Source organism: Leptinotarsa decemlineata, unplaced genomic scaffold (assembly GCF_025532065.1).
Source record: "Leptinotarsa decemlineata unplaced genomic scaffold, Ldec_3_MD MMD2_tig00026299_RagTag_RagTag, whole genome shotgun sequence".
In the NCBI taxonomy this organism is placed as follows: Eukaryota; Metazoa; Arthropoda; class Insecta; order Coleoptera; family Chrysomelidae; genus Leptinotarsa; species Leptinotarsa decemlineata.
Genome location: NW_027412676.1, coordinates 6,067,673 through 6,085,919, shown reverse-complemented (window position 1 = coordinate 6,085,919; position 18,247 = coordinate 6,067,673). Strand labels below are relative to the sequence as shown.

The 18,247-nt window shown below is 32.6% G+C and overlaps 2 protein-coding genes across 2 annotated transcripts in view; one reads left to right on the top strand and one right to left on the bottom strand.

The window, feature by feature from the left end:
* Positions 1 to 1,114: 1,114 nt before the first annotated feature.
* ATPsynB (ATP synthase subunit b, mitochondrial) overlaps positions 1,115 to 18,247 on the top strand; it is a 59,083-nt gene continuing 41,950 nt past the window's right edge. Inside the window, exons 1-3 of the mRNA XM_074180766.1 lie at positions 1,115 to 1,291; positions 1,399 to 1,511; positions 3,509 to 3,757. Coding sequence (XP_074036867.1) covers positions 1,264 to 1,291; positions 1,399 to 1,511; positions 3,509 to 3,757 — 390 coding nt within the window. The 5' untranslated portion in view covers positions 1,115 to 1,263. The remainder of the gene's footprint in view (positions 1,292 to 1,398; positions 1,512 to 3,508; positions 3,758 to 18,247) is intronic.
* Positions 8,585 to 16,351, bottom strand: LOC111502751 (uncharacterized). Its single transcript, XM_023156903.2, has 4 exons — positions 15,949 to 16,351; positions 10,331 to 10,486; positions 8,901 to 9,008; positions 8,585 to 8,850 (listed from the first exon to the last, which is right to left on the bottom strand). Exons 1-4 carry the CDS (start codon positions 16,152 to 16,154, stop codon positions 8,748 to 8,750), a joined length of 573 nt encoding a protein of 190 aa, XP_023012671.2. The 5' UTR covers positions 16,155 to 16,351; the 3' UTR covers positions 8,585 to 8,747.

Sequence of the window (18,247 nt, the reverse complement as noted above, 5' to 3'; positions counted from 1 at the left end):
ATATATATATATATATATATATAAAATCGAGAAAGATTAATGGTAAATAATTCCACGGAAATTAGAAGGCAAATAAGATACCTACATTGCAATAAATTATGATCTCTGTGAATGTCATCTCCTCCCTAAATTCCGCTGGATTTCAATTCGGAACATTTCATATTTGCTACAATTATTTCTGGAAATAACTAATTCCATAGTATAAATTTCTCTTCGAATACATTTTTGGTTTTACTTTTTCAGATGTGATTGGATATCATTCGGTAGGAGTTTCATTACATTAATAATCGATTTTAACAATATATCATAATGATGTAAATATTCTTAAAGAAACGATGTATTGTAAAATCGATTTTCTACATTTTTCTTGTATTATATATTATCCATTTGAGTAAGCTCTGCTGACTTGTCTCTACAATTGTGAGAATATTCATTTAATTTTGAAAGTGAAAAAAACTATTGCATTATTCACCTACGGAATTCCATTTTGTATTTATTTAAAATGTACCATGATAAAAGTATTCCTAGAGATTTTGGAGAAAAAAACGTATTTGTAATTCAAAGTTTACCGTTTCACACGAGGTGTGAGATCAGACACCTAATCCATTCATCTTATTCCTTCTCCTTCTAATTATGACAATATTGACATATGTTTGTTGAAGAATTTCAAAATTTCCAGATGTTACCATATGTATATTGAGCTTTAGAAAGCCAGACTCTTATATTTTTGGTGCATGACAGACATCAAGTTCCCAGCCGAGTTCAGTAAAGCCTCTAATACGGAAAATAAAAGCCCCTATGAGATATAACTGTGAATTCCTGGTAGCAATTATAACTGCGAATTCACTATTCATATAATGATGTAAATTCTAGAAACATTTTATTATCAATGTTTGTGGCTCTTCTACAAAAGTATTGCATTTTCATATTACTTATTAGCAATTAAAAGGCGAAAAGACAAGAGGAAATTGATTTGAATAACAAAATGAAGTCACAGACTTTTGATCTCTTCAGAGAATCAAAGTACGCCGGTCTTGCAATTTACAAAATAGTGTCAAGTACCGTGAAAGTTGAGTGGACTGTGGACTGTGCCAACGTTGCTCGCGATCTCCTAAATCGTGACCCGTGCCTTTGACATTTGACGTCTATGGTGGATAGAAGTGATCGGAATTGGTTATTACATTTTTTGAATTTCATTTAAAACAATTGAAATTCTTTGTTCACGTTTTGCTGTGCACCCAATAGACTGTAGAAAACAAAAAAATGCTATCCAGGGCTTCGTTACTTTCAGGTAGATATTGATAACTTAATGAAAGCTCCTCAGCTTATGTCATTCCTCCATATCATTTATGTAATAGGTCAATCAGCTCTTGAAATATCCCAATTTTGATTTTTCAGGACAGTCGTCAAGAGCCCTTGTAGCTGCCTGCATCAGAGCTACAAGTACATCTTCAGCAAACTCCCAAGTGGCCAAAACTGATGAAAATGAATTACCAACCTTTAGGAGGCCTGTGAGTTCTGTTATGAATATCCTACCATTACCTTTATGTGCCTTGTGTACTTAAATATAAATCAATCATCTCAGAAAATTAATGAATGTGCAAACTTCAAGATGCCCAACTTATCCATACTAGTGAGGTTTTTTTAGAACCAGAGAACTTCAAATGAAAATGAAATACAAAAAAAAAATTTTCAATATCAATGAAATTTGCTTCATCTTATACATAATTTCACGGCATTAATGTTTGAATTATGATTTCTAGCATGTTCCAACCACAGATAATGCATACATGTGAAAATCTAATTTTCACATACTTCTCAGTACAGCAGACTATATTTTAGCAATAATATGTCATGTCACCTTGTTTTTTATTTCTGTAGACGCGTAATTTCACATATTCTAAGTGGAAAAAAATCTGCATCAAATTGCATGAACATGGTGGCCAATTGACAGTTTCATGTAGTGGAATCAGTCGTTCATCAAATGTTCCTGTCAGTGAAATAATTGTATCATTTACTGTGTGGCATATGGCACAGTTCTGTAGAAACAATATGGCTGCAACATTATACCTTCAAAAAGGAATGTTTAATCTTGTAAGCAGGTAAACTTGATGCAACATTTTTTATAAATTGGATGAACATATGTTTAACGTGTTCGCTAACATTTGTTTATCTGGAGGTATACACAGAAATGCACCACCTCATTTTTGAAATTAAATTAAAAATATTATTTTTTGAAATGGATATTCAGTTGACCTGCAGTAATCCGGATCCTGTCTAATCCGGCGTCCTCTGTATTCTGACACACCTATCACTGTTGATTGTATATATGTATATACTCGACAAAACTCAAAGTTACTATCCAAGAGTATATAGAGAGGCAATAGAAACTCAAAAACACTGGAATATAGAGGGTCTTAGGCAGATACTTCATAATCCAACTGCACCCAACAGCCAAAAAATGCCATCCTGACCCTCCCAGTTAACCTGTAGCTATCTGGGACAGAGTGGGCAGCTCCAGAATTGTACCTGCAGAACATCTACTGGAATATCCTCTGTGGCAGCTATAATTGCACACAGAAGAGATTCCAGTTGATATTGAGGTTGTCGGGTGTTCAAGGTGTAAGATTTCCACCTTAATGACTGCAGCCACCTTCCGATATGATGCCATCTATAAGTTAGTTATACATGATACATTAGAATCAATCTTTTTGTCCGTGGTTTGGGTGAATCATCTCATGACCATAAGTTTTTGCAGACCTGCTCAGGAAGAGTATGTTTCCTCACTGATGCAGATTCTGCAATTTGGTGCAAGGAAATTTCATGAGAATCCTTCTCTTCAAGCATTGATAAATTGCTTTCTGGCTGCACCACCTAGCCTCCTAGGTTTTTTAACAGGATCAAAAGTTGGAGAACCAAGGAGTTTTATTTTTTTGTCCAAATTACAAGAAGGACTGTTGGGTTAGTTTAGTTGAAGTCTATCTGATCTGTAGATTCGGGGTCGAATCATTTGGTACTTTATGTTTCATTAAGGATCCTACGAGTATCAAGGCAAAGTAGGTAATTCACAATAGGGACACTCATCACCATGACAAGGCTTTCTATGACTAGAGATCGCTCAGTATCTTGAAGGTTAATTGGTGACAGTGAGTCATATATCCTCCAGAGATGAGGAAACGACATAAACATTGTATAATTTCTTTGAGTGAAAAAATGAAGTCATCCATTTTACAAGAGTAATAATGATACCCTTGTTTATTGATTTAAACTTATTCCAGTAAGCAGTGACTAATACTTTTTACTATGGTACTACATGATTATTGAATTTCAGCTTTCTTAAAACATGCCAAGCAATTTGGTATCAATTTCTTTGAAGAAGTATGTCAGATTCATAGTAATTTTTATCACCTATTTTCATATACCCACAATAATTTTAACTAACTGGCGAGGTTTTAAGATATCTTTGATTCCTAAGAGCATTTTTATTGAAATATTTCTTATCAACTAGGTACGACAGGAACCAGGAAAAGTTCGACTGGGCTTTGTCCCCGAGGAATGGTTTCAGATGTTTTACAAGAAAACTGGTGTCACCGGACCTTATACCTTTTTCTTCACAGTATCCACATACCTTGTCAGTAAAGAAATATACGTCTTGGAACATGAATATTACTCTGGGCTTTCATTCATGATAATGTGGATCTATGGAATCAAGAAATTTGGACCAAAAGTCGCAGCATGGCTAGATAAGGAAGTCGATGTAAGTGCTCTTGAAAGTATTATTACATATACTAACAGCTTCAATGGGTTCCAAAGTATATTGATATTATTGGTGTTAATCCCAAGAGTGGTAGCAGTATCGTTTTCATTGATTAAAGAAAAGTTTTCAATTCGTAATTGAATTGTTTTCAGAGGATTCATATCAACTACTAAGTTTCAGTACAGAAAGCAGTGTGTGTATGCAGGTTCAAGCACTTTTATATCATGGAATTGACCGATACTTGATTAAAATCCATATTCACAAAATACTTCATTTTAAGATTTTCACTGAACAGTTTACAAAACCGCAACTTGTGTTTCACTACAATAACCGCTATTGTATAGTGAAAGATGTCTTGCGGTTTTGTAAACTATTCAGTGGAAATCTCAGAATAAAGTATTACTTGAACTCAAAAATTTGGCTAAAAGTAATTTTTCTATAAAGACCGTTTCTTTTATCATATGGTAACATTGATATATTCTAAACCGCAACAGATACGAAAACGATTAAATGGGAAAAAAGGTAACTGTCAACGGGAACAATACAATGGTCGAAGAAAATTTACGAAGACTCTTGCCCTTCTCGAGTTATACCGGGAAAACCAAAAATGCTGTTTTTGGTTTTTTTCTAATGGAATTGTTATTTCGGAGAATATCAAAAAATGGAAAAGGAAAATGTTATTATATTCGATGAAACATTTCGTGTCAACATAGCCACCATTTTTTTTTAATACGGACCTGTCGTTTTTATTACAGATATTGATAAAGTGATAAATTCACAATCCAATGGTATATCACATTTGATATTTTTATAGCGTTTCATTTGAAATAACTACCATCATCAGTGACAACAATCAATCAGAAAAACAATTTATTTTATCATTAACTTTTGTGGCAATTTCTGTGGCGATTTTCTAGCGTAATAAGTATAATACTAATACGTACATCTCTTATTTTTTGTTTGAGATGGTCGATATCTGTACTTGGTGTTGAAAAACTTTATCCTTTATGAATCTCCAGACAAAAAAAATCTAAAGGACTAAGATCGGGGAATCGAGCTGGCCAGTTAATTGGTCCATTGTTTCCAATCCATTTTCTTGGGAATGTTGCATCTAAATAATGTTCCCTTACTATTGCTGCATTATGGGGAAGAGCACCGTCCCATTGATAATATTGTATTTCATGGCAGATATTCAGTCTCAATTTATCTAAGTAGCCATCGAATTCATTGAATAGAAAATGAAGATACATTTCATTATTCAAATGATCATCGTAAATGAAAGGGCCAAGGATGTTTGTTCCCACAATTCCCAAACAAACATTTATTCGGAACCTTTCTTGGAAATTGGTTTCCCTACTTCTTATCTTATTTTGACTGAATATTAGTTTACTACTAATAACCAAGATCACAGAATCCACAAACCTACTTCTTATTGCAAAGCTAATATTTTGATACCATTTAGAGTAATATGAAGTAAGAATTATATGCATTCTGAGGAGTGAGTATCGCGAAACGATCGTGTGGCTTGGAAAGTAGGTCACCTGTGGAATATTTCAGAGTGGTGCCCTCTTCCTTGCCTGCATGGTACTAACTACATCTACCAGTCAGATCAACTCATATAACCTGTAGGCATCCAAGTCCAAATTTGCAGCTCTAGAATTGTACTTGTGCAATATTCTTAACGGCAGCTATAATGGCATAATGAAGAGAATCCAGCTGATGAGTCAATATTGAAGTTTTCATATGTTCAGGGTGCACTATGTCCATTCTAATGACCGTAACAATCCCAAATAAGGTCATCTATAAATCAGTTTCTCATAATGATACATTCAGGACTTCTTCTCAGGTTTGGTTTAATAATCTTATAAGTGTAAGTGTTTACTGACCTGCTCAGAGGTCAGAAAACAGGAGTATGGACCCTCATGATCCATAAAAGATTCCAGGAGTAGTTAGGGAAAAGCGATCCATCACGGCTAAGCTTCACATTATCGGGAAGAGAGGACTCCTCGTATCTCGAAGGTTCCATCAATGACTCCGATAGGCTGAGAGTCATACATCCTTTAAGCACAAATGCACATCTCGGGATAAAGTCATCTTTGAGGTTGGAAAATAACGTCACCATGAGTGATCCTGTTTATTTTCATACCAACGGTATTAAAAGGAAGCAGACATTCGACAACAAAATTTACTCACCTTTTCACAACCCAAGCTAATACACATGCAAAAAGCAGCAAGCGATTGTTCAATTAAAAAGGCAATTAATAATAACAGCGAACCACACCTACTGATTTTTAAGTGTTACAATGCAGGGAATATCCAAAATTATTCTGTAATATTCTATAATGATAGTATCAAAGATTACAAACTCCACCATGTCATTAGAAATAGCTTGGGAGGTGGATTTATTATGAAGCTGCAGTCTAATATTAGTGAATTTCTTGAGCAGCTTTGGGTGCCCTCAGCAAACATAACATGTATCAAAGAATTAGAAGATGAAACAGTTGAATTCTTTTCCGGAAGTGGTATATTCGTTGTCTTAGAAGATCTCAATATAGATTTATTTGTTTTCGATAGAAAAAGTAAATTATTTAATACGTTCTCAGATCAATATGGACTGATGAAATCATCAACAAGGATAAATAATATAAGCCAAACTCTCTCAGATGTACTCGTAAATAATTCATAGTTTCATCCACTGATGTTATGGATATTGATGGGATCTCAGACCATTTTGCTATTCTTGAAATTGACATACCCAAAACTTATGAGAAGTTCATTACTTATCGGGATTTTGGGAATTTTTAAGGCAAATCAACTGGGAATTCCTCCCTTTGTTAATGTGGAGGACCTTTATTGAGAATTTATTGCAAACTTTTACAATGCATATTCCTTATCCCACAATTAGAGCCACTAAGCTCTCTAAATCCTAGATTACCTATAATATAAAACAAATGCTCATATTGAAACAAACAAGCATCTCACTGTTACAAAAGACTAAGAACCCAAGAGTCCTGAAAATACTATAGCACACATTTCCAGTGCTGTTCGTTGTGAGAAAACTGTTTATATTTGAATTATAGACTCTGTTGAAACAACCGCAAGGCTCAGATTTCTTGAAGTACTTCGTTAAAACAAAACATCAGATATCTCCCCTTCTTTGAATAAATTGAATAATCTGAATGAGCATTTGACTGGTATACCAGTATTGGAAAAAACTACAAGGCAGATGGCTCTCTTTGAGACTTATTCAATCCCTTAATATGAACCAAACTTCACATTCCACATGGTAAACTCAAATATAGTAATGAGGCATTAATGCCAGAGGTAGACCTTTAGCAAAACGTAATGAGCCCACTGATTTTTCTGATATTAGACCTATATATATATATATATATATATATATATATATATATATATATATATATATATATATATATTTCCTGCCATATCGAAGGCCTTAATTTAATTTTCTTTTACCCCTGTTATAAACATTTTTGTTTTTTGGGGATTATTAGATATCAATAATGAAATATATCATCATTATAATGATATAGGGCTGCTGCCTTTGGGATCTTGGATTAAGATGTCCATATCAACTTTGAATAATCTTGAAAAAATGAATTTGTACTTTTACATCATGTAGTGACTGTATGTGTGTACGCACTAGAAATATATACATATTTTTACATTGAATATATGAATATTTTTCATTTTGACTTGTTAAATCGAATTTCCTATAACATTTTGAACTAAGGATGTATAAAAATGTAAACTGGCCCATTTTATTTTATTTTTATTAATGAAATCGTTTTGACAGCAACGTTATGAAAATAAAAAATGTCTATATAAAAGTAGTTCTCAATGTATTAATCAACTACATATTCATATTGTAGAACAGGTTTTTTGCTGGAAGCACAATTATCGATAATATTGTAAATGTAACTTTCCTCATTTCATATTGAATTTTAAATTGATATTAAGTATAAGAACTGACTCTATATTGATATATTGAAATTAGTTCAAAATATATTTGAAATCCAAAAATAATGGCAAAATTGATAATAACTTTGAGTAGATAAGAAATAAGATGGTTATAGTGATCCTAACTTTCAATTAACAAAAATATGTCTAAACATAGTGGTACAATAAAGGTAAAACTGGAACTCCTGGCGTAGAATAAGTCCAAAACAAGTACTTTTCCTAATCACCAGAACTGAAATACTCTTTTCGACCTTAGAGCGCCTTAAAGATTTTTCTGTAGTGCTTATTTTTTGTCTTTGAAAAAAAAAAGCTTTCTCCTCCTGGAAACGCCAACTTGGTTAGCAAATTGCGCGACGAGACGAGTATTGCAGTTCTGGTGATTAGGAAAGGTACTTGTTTTGGATATGTAGTATAATTTTATCATAAAAATCAGTCAACCAAATATCAGAAACCTCTGAAATTATTTTCGTTTATAGTGTACGAGATATTTTGGATAGAACTCGTTATCGAAAAACTTGACATAAACATTTTCGCTTGCCGATAAGTCAGCTGGTTCTGGTGGTATAATCAACCCACATTCCCCAGAACATCTTTCCACTTCTAAAACATTAGTGAAAAACATGGTACGTACTGGATTTGAATCTCGTCTTGGGTAATCCATTGCGTAGTTGGTATTTGTCGCAAAGGAGATCCCCTTACCAAATTTATCATATACATAACCGTAACATCCCATTTTTCGATAATCAAAGTTGTTTTTACAGATTGATTCTTCGTTACATTCCTTGGTTCCATGAAACACTAAATGTTCTTTCACTTTCAATACTCCATGCATGCTTTGTTTTTGTTTCATCTTGAGATGATACTGTGCATAAAGAAATGGGTTTTCAACTCGATAGATGTATTTGATTTCTCTGAGAGAGTCGTCAAATTTTTTGTAGACCGTAGTATATTCTGGTACACCGGGATATACTTCCACTAGCTTGTATGCTGTATAAAAATTGACGCCACTCTACAGGGAATGGTTAGTTTCCTCAAATAATTCTTCCATCATAGGGATGTTCTTCTCAAATTTTTTGAAGTCTTGCACATCTCTTATGCCTTCCAATGTCGAGCTGTGAAAATTCAACACAATATTTTGGAGTGACAACTTTGATTTCCTTACCTAGTTTCCTCAACTGAGAAATTTTCTTTTTTGCCAGTAGTAGCTTCTGTTGGACTGTTGACTATGGGAATTTCCACTTTATTGATAATTGGAGTATCAATCCCTATTCTGCAAAAATAGAGAAAAATTGCATTACCATTATTTTTTGTCATTATTATCTATGGTTGTTTTATATTATATAGTTGTCCAGAAAGCTCCATTAGAAAAACTTAATAGTGAATTTGTGATCATTGCTGTAGAATTATTGTTGATGAAGTAATACAGTTTTATTTTTTCTCCTTTCTTAACGCATTTCATGCAATTTAAGTCTAGGATGCAAAAAAAAATTCATAATTCTAAACATCCTCGTGAATCAACAGTCTGCAAAAAAATTTAAATTCAGTTTTTATATATTCTTTTAACCAAACTATCCCAAAATTTGAGTTCGATTGTTAACTGTAATTTTGACACCTGAACAGCCCTTAATAAAATACGATTTATCAGAATTTTTATTCGTTATGTCAAATTTTATTTCTGCAATGAAAATTTTAAATCAGCATTTTAAATTCAGTAAAATCTGTGCTAAGTCCTAACTTCGAAATAAGTTTTGAACAGGTAATTGATTGATGATAATAATAAGAATTTATTTTTCCAAGAAACATACAATGTTTAAATCTGTTTGTCCTTTAAGCAGCTGTCACATCCCTACGAACGACAACCTCCAGAAGACGAAACTTGTGCGAGCTACGGATTAACGAGGTCTTACCTTTTAACGTGTGATTCCTAACACGGGTTGGACGATAGCAAGTGAAAATCGATTATAGCAGGGAAATAAAAACAATAATTCAAAAACTAACTACAACTGATATTGAAAAACAATTACATCAGCAACAGGGTATACTCTTTGCAGAATCTACTAAAAATTTACTCATGAAACATTTCTTGATAGATGTGAATTTGGAGGTACATCACTTCGTAATGAAAAAGTTATTTGATTAGTGTTTTAATGGTTTTTGAAATTCATCCAAAACTCATATCCTGAAGAGTAATAATTACTTTCTCCTGTTTGCTGATAACATAAAAGTTGTTCCCAAATGTCAACAAATTATTTAAGTTGGTGTTTCTATGGGAAATTCTCCTGATCCTTTCAACCCTAGCGATTTTTGCGATGTCACTGGTTACTATTTCTTAAGAAAAACAAATGAATTGCCCATTTTGTATTCAAACTTTCTTCTATTCTGCTCAATTTCGAAATTTTACATTGTTTCAGAGATATTTGGGTTAACTGGTATTCCTGGTTCAATTATGGTTATACTATATACAAAAATTTTTGACATTGATTTGAGAAAATTTTCTTCTCAGAATCACCCCCTAAATATCATACATAAGTAAGGTAACTTCAGGTGTCTCGCAAGGATCACATATTGATTCAATTTTATATTTGTTATTACCTTTCTTCAGTGGGGATTTCTTTTGTGTTTATGGAAGATGCCAAGGCTTCATGGAATACAGGTCTCAAAACCGTCTCATCGCTGGACATAGATTTCAATTCAAATGTTTCTTCAGGAATGTTCACCTCTTCGATAGAAGAATATTCGGTTCGTGCTCTAGAATAAAATAGAAATGAATAATGAAATTTGAATAAGTATTCAAATTGAAATAGGTATATTTTCAGAAGAGATTTATTTTTGAATTTTAGCTTCCTACTTCTCGCATCTTTATACAATTAATTTCAAAATAAACTATACAAAAATGTGTAGATCATGCAAAGAAGTAACTTTCAGACACCAACAGAGTCTATTTGGAAATTAATTGTTTTCTTTCTTTATTTGGAGGATTCCCACTTTTTTTCTACAATGATGGAGAAAGAAGTTTTACTGAGTGCCGAAGTTTCATGGAATACAGGTCTCAAAACCGTCTGATCGCCGGAAATAGATTTCAATTTAAATGTTTTATCAAATGTTTACCTCTTCGATCGAAGAATATTCGGTTCGTGCTCTAGAATAGAATAAAATTGAATAATGATATTTGAATAAGTATTCGAATTGAAAGAGGTCAATTTTTAGGAGAGATTTGTTTTTGAATGTTGGCTTTCTACTTCTCCATCTTTATACATTTAATTTTAAAATAAATTCTTTACAAAGATGTGTAGATCATGTCAAGAAGTAACTTTCAGACACAAAAAGACTTAGTTTAGAAATTGATTGCTTTCTTCCATTCTTTGGTAGATTCACTCTTTTTTTGTATAAAGATGGAGAAGTTGAATTGCTGTGTAAATAAGTACTTTTGAAAATATTCAAAAATTGTTCAAGTATAGAATTATCTACATTTCGTACAATATTTTATTTTTATTAAAAATGTTTCTATCATAGTTAGAATGGATAAATCGGCTAGAGAAAATTAGTGTTTTAAAATCTCCAATTTATCAAAATTCATTTAGTAACCAACCAGCTGCTTTCTAGGAGAAAAGTTTATATTTTATTTATCGTTCAGCAGAACATATAACGATGATTTGTTATTAGTATTTTCATAGATGGTTAGTGAAGTAGGTATTCTTCTTTTCAGTTTCAACTTCATGATATTCTATCATAGCTTAAAACATATTACAGGATATGCTTTTTTCATAACATAATTGTGATTACCTGTAGTATTATATTTATATAAATTAGCTCTCTTCTTGCATGTTTTTTTTAGAAGAAATTACATATTTGAAATTCACCTACTAAAAATCAACAATACAGACTAACCAAATGAAAAAGAACCATTCTTCAGGGCAAAGAGACAACAAATGTATAAGCGTCAATTCAGCATTTTAATTGGGCTGGCAAAACTACCGAAGGTCTTTTATGAAACCTATCGGTCTCGAAGTGAGAAAATAAGTTGATAGAGAAAAAACTGACAATAATGATATTGAGGGGGCAACCGCTACCCTTCCGTCTAATGTATGCATAAGTGCAAATCGCATGTAGTATAAGTAAGTAGTAAGTAAGCATCTAAACAAATTTGACGATAGTCGTGTCACAAAATGTTCTGGTGATGTATTGAATTTATTGGAGCCTCTGGAGACACCCTACATTTGGTTTTATGAAAGAGAGGACATTGGCAAATCAAGATCTTCAGATGATGTGATGCTGCAGGTTTTTCCGGGTTTTCCTGCAGCTGAAAAAGCAAATGCGCCACTGGATTCAATGAAGACGCCTCGGAGCGCTAATTAATTTTTGTTATTTCATGATTTGTATTACTTTCTTCTTTAATGAACAAATAATAAACATTTATATTTAAAAACAAATTTTAAAACGAATTTTTTCTATAAAACTAATCAGTGGAATTTAAAATTCGAAAACTAATGTAAAGAGAATTTAAAAAGACTTCTACTTGACCCCCTACCCACTTCGAGGATTATTCTTACCTTGGTTGTGTTGGTGAAAGTGATGGATACACAAATGATGGAAAAGAGTGTTCCTCTTGAAAAATTTAATATGAATTTCAGTGAAAAAAAGTTTTGTTAGTTAGATAGGTTTTCAGAATGGAAAATCCTAATCTACACTATAAAAAATGTGTGGGTACATAATGTAGTGTAGAAAAAATACAATCATTAAAATTATTAATCACAAACACTTGACGGGCAAAAGCAATTTTCATTTTGAGAAATGTAATTTGTATGATGTCACATATTATCCTGAAAAGGTGAAAATTTTGGCTAACTATAGCATCGTGAGAATGTACCTGAGTATACATTAATAATAATAATAGTAATAATAATAAGGCTAGTCTTGCATTTGCTCAGATGCTACTGGTACCACTCCAGAAGACTCGCTTCAATGGTCAAGTGAGAGCTCAAACAGAGCGGGTCAATTTTGAAAGGGGTGTATTTCAAGGTGATTCCCTTAGCCCCTTTCTTTTCTGCATCTCTCTATTGCTATTATCCTTTGCATCTTGTAGACGAAATCATACACTGTATTGGCACCAATTACATGTCAAACTTGCGTTTTTTTGAACGTAGATAAGTCTTGATCTTATGGATTTCCATTATCAATTCGGCTAACTGGAATTTGAAACTATTTCAATATATATTTGAATGAATTAATTTGATTTCAAGCTTGATGTGATGATCTTGTTTGCATTTTAAATAAATATCTGTGGTACCTATGCACTTTTCTTTTCAAAAGTTTTCATTTCATCTTGTTCATGTGGAAAGCCAACATGTTTTTTTCTAAACAGTAAAAAATATAGAAATAACTCATTTGAATGGTACTGATGATGGGAAATAATATTTTTGGCTACCTATTTCACCATAGTAAACAAAAAAGTGAAAAACTTCACACAGTAGGTTTTTTTCAGATACAAACATATACAGTCATAATGGTATTGAAATAGATATCAGATAAAGTAACATGAAAAATATACTTTTATTAAGAAAGAGAAGTTTTGGCTTTCTACTTCTGCATATTCATAAGAAAAATGTGGGAATCTTCCAAACGAAGGAAGGAAGCAAATGAATGTCGTTACATTTCATCATCGATGACATGATTAGATTTAACTCATTCGTGATATAAGGTAGTAATTTTATGAATGAATTGAGTTCTTCATCTTATAATGTTATCCAGATAGGCAAGTGCCTTAATCCGAAACATTGATGTCCGCCATTGAGGATGACATATAAGTGTAATTTCACCTCTCTCATGCACTATAGTGTGTAGCAATCCTGTGAATGATATCTGATTCAATTTCATAACATATGTTTGGAGAACAAATCGAATAATATATATGTATATTGGAGTTTTTTCCCAACACCAAACCGTTATTTTAACACCTCGACACTTGTATCGATCACCAAGTGATCATCTTCAAGATCACTTGGTGATGAGAAAAAAGTCCATTAATATTCATTACTACACCAAAGGTTCCAAACAATGCATCACAAATATATATGTATGTATATTTATATTTTTTATCAAGTTTCAGTTCTGATATATCTTTTTATTTGTGTGCTCTGTTCGTACTCAATTATGTTATAGTTAGTTTTTTTTAAGTTTTTTCCCTGCTGTAAACATTGTATGTTTCTTGGGAAAATAAATTGTTATTATTATCATTATTAATAAGAAGTAATTTTTGTATAAATCAATGTTCATATAAAAGTAGTTGTTTCGAGAGGGCTTTTTCTTTCAGTTTGTGTTTGAAAGTTACTTCTTTTCCTCCTTTCTTTGGAAGATTTCCACATTTTTTTGTATAAAGTAGGAGAAGTAGAAAGGCAAAACCTTTCTTTACCAAAAATTATTCTCCTGAAAATATACACCTTTCAATTTCGTTTCAGTTTTGAAGACCAAAGCAAATTTCAGCTGCTGTACAGTTAATATTGTGAAAGGTGAAAGTATCCAAGAAAAGGTCTAAAAAAAACTACGATTTCCTTCCCAAAAAGACCTTTGTTCAAAATATATATCTATTTTTCTCAGATAGATGAACATTTTATATTCTATCTATGATATCTGGCAAAGACGGTGGTTGTGTTACATATACTTTATGCCTATTTGATGAATCGGCACAAATAGTTTAACAGCGCCATATTAGGTGATCTAATGGGTCATTATGAGGAACCGCGTTTGCCTATTCACTGGCATAGATGATTATCTTGCCACTTTTGAACAATCCTATAGAAACGAAGTATTTCATCTTTCTGAAACGCAACATCAGTTGAAAGCCTATTTGGGTTTGACTGTAGATAGACAGGCACGGTCTCTTGGAATGACCCACTAGATCACCTGATATGATGCCTCTAGATATTTTTTGAGGATACGTGGTATTTAAAGTGTGCAAAACACAATGGTGGTTGCTTTCAGAACTCGTATATAGAAACAAAGGTGGTTGCAAGGAAATTATCTCTGGAACATTACGTAATTTGATTTGTAAACAGACTTCATTATTGTCAGGAAATGAATGGCAAACACTCTAAATATTTATAGGAATAAACTGGAGCGAGTTTTTTTTTTTAATTATGATATGTATATTTTTAGCAGATTCTTCAAACGAATATAAAACCGTTAATCACTCAAGAACAACTGATCCGATTTCTAAAAATAAAAAGAAATAACTACCAACGAAAACAGTTGAAATTTTTCGGTTGCATGGACATATGAATATACTGCATGTGCTCCATCCTGATGCATTTGATATTGATGAGTATTTTCTAATTTCAAAGTCCATTTGTACTAATATGCAGAAATTCATGTAATAATTTAAGGTCTTCAACCTATTTACTCAGGTGATTAATTAGAGCTTATTACTCCAATGAACAATATTTTTCAAGAATATTTTTTATTTGGGAAAGAAAGTTTTTGGCTTTCTACTACTCCATCTGATACAAAAAAAAGGGATGAGAGAATCTTCCAAAGAAAGGAAGGAAGTAATCAATTTGAAACTCTATACATGAATGTGTAGATCATGCAAAGAAGTAACTTTCAGGCACAAACTGAAAGAAAGTCCTCCTGAAACAGCTACTTTCATATAAACATTGAATTACACGAAAGAAAATAATTCTTTCGAAACAAATACTTCTATATGAACACTGAATTATACAGAAGATACTTTTCTTCAATTCTTCTTCAATACAATTTATTACTTTTCTGGTAATAAATTGTACTCACTTGGAACACTGTCACCCTCACTGGTATACACCAATGTTTCGCCTTAAGACACTTGCCCTAAGGCTCTTCAGTATCAAATTGGATAACATTATAGAAAATACACACACTTCATTCATGAATTACGATTTTGAATGTCACGGAATAAGCTTGATCTGCTTATGTCATCGATGACATCGTAATGACACTCATTCACCTATTTGATTTAATCCCAGCCAAGAGGAATCTTATTTGAATTGAAGGGGTTATATTTTTAGGAGTGATTAATTTTTTGGGAAAGAAAGTTTTTGGCTTTCTACTACTTCATCTGATACAAAAAAAAGGGATGAGAGAATCTTCCAAAGTGTAACTTTGAGGTTTTGTAGGTTCTTCTCCCTTATGTTGACTCATTCAGTTGTAGAAAAAGTAATAAATTTTTGAGTATACATCACCTTTTTCTGGGAATTACGGAACACTCGAAATCATCAACTGCTTTCACTTCCTTCCCGATTGTGCGGCACCTTGTCTCCTCTCGTACTGTTGCATTTTCAAATGGAGTTTTCTTTCCACTGTTTAGTGAAGCTGTGGCTGTTTCCACATTGACGTTTAATATTTCTTGGTTAACAACATTTTCAGTTACTTCCATGATATCTGTCATGGCTGTCAGAATGTTTTATCGCAATCCCTTTTCGCAATTGCGACTTATTATTTTTGTCGTAATACCTATTTAGCTTTTACTAGAGGCTGCGCATCTAAACTATCCCGGGGATTGCCCGGCCCGATCAATTTCTTCAGAAAACGAGTGTCAGCGAATTTATTGTTGCCAGTGTTGCCACAGTGTTTTCATTTTTTGTCGTTATTGGAAGTAACTGATTTTTTTTATAAGTCAATGCGGGTATTTTCAACATTTCAGTGTTTTCTGGTAACGAACGCACACTCATGTTCGGAAGACTTAGTTAACTTCAAGTTTTCAATTAATGTCGAATTAAAAACTTTTTTCTGTTTTGAACAAAAATCTTCTAGATCAAGGCTGTCCAGAACACAGCCCGCGGCTTGTTTTCATGCGACCCGCGACGCATGTTTTAAAGTGTATATTAATCAGAAAATAGAAAAAAACAGAAAACATTCCATTCGCATGTCATTCTTTAAAAGTGAAGCTATCTTTTCCTATTATTGGGGGAGTATCCAAAAAGTATTTTGTTTTCGTAGAGTGAGTATTTGTTGGTGTCCGTATTACTTAAGCTTGTGCTGTGATTAGGTTCGTTACCCCCACTTCGTACCTACAGCTTTGAATTTTACACATTATACTAAATACGAGTTTTCAGAAAAATACTTAACTAACTTCATTATGCGTGAGAAGAAGCGAAAATTAAGTGACGAACTTCGTGTATTTATTGAGAAGTGGGAATTTGACTATTTTATTTGAAACAATAATAATAAAATTCAGTGTATGATTTGTATGCAAGTTTTGTCTGTGTGTGAAGAATTTGATGTTAAACGTCATTATGTTATGTTAGACGTCATGATGTTAAACGTTATTATATCACTTTAAACGAAGGAAAATATAAAATACATGTCGGTGAAGCAAGAAAAATTGTTGTGGCTGAGTATAAGAAGAAATTAACGCAACAAACAAGTTTTTTTTCAAAAGTAAATACAGACAATGAACAAAATTTGGCCGCTTATGGAGTTCGTTTACAATAAGCGAAAGCTAAAAAAGCATTCAGCGATGGAATTTTTATAAAACAATGCGCAATTGTTGCGCTCATCGTTTCATGCAGCCGAAATTGGCGGACAAATTTGAATATGTAGCATTATCACACCAAACAGTTGCGCGATGAATAGATGATATGGGCGAATATGTTTCGAAAAAAATATGTGATTACATTGTAAAATATGAGTATTATTCATTATGTTTGGATGAAAGTACCGACCAGACGGATATCTGATGATTAATACAATTTTTATTCACTGCATTTCAAAAGATTTTTCGATCACGGAGGAAATGTGAAATTTAGTGCCATTACATGGCTCAACTAAGGCAGCGATATTTTTCAAGCGGATAACAGTTTCTATGTCATATAATTCCAATCATTATTTACATATTGACAACAAATATATTGATGTAGCTTTTGGAATAAAATTACTGAGGCTTAACGTTAGATCCAATGGTCGGAATCACACGTGAATAAAATAACAACAAAATTAAGTTCTCTTTGTTATGTGAACCAAAATATAAAAGACAATAAAATCCCATGTACTGAGGCTACTATACTATCTATGGCTTGGTGCAGTCAATATTGCTCAATATTTTGGGGCTCGTCAGCACATATCACCAGAGTTTTTACAGTTCACAAACGAATATTACGAGCCATGCATAAAATGTCGCCAATATCATAATGTAAGCTAGTCTTTAAAAAAGAACACCTTTTAACTCTACCAAGCTTATATATTCTACACCTTATAATGTACATCAAATAAAATGACCAAACTATTACCAAAAACGCTGATTTACACTCTTACAATACACAGCAAAAATTGATCATTCACCATCCTTTTCCACGTTTAGAAATTGCACAACGTGCTCAAAAATGTCTGTTGGTATTTTATAAGTGTAAGTTTTTAGTATTTTGAACCACAATTCTTCTGACTAGTCTGATAAATTCATATAATGTTAATTATGTAAATTTCATGATGAATAAATTCTTTTCTACTATATTCTTTTGTATTATGAACATTTGTTATGGAACT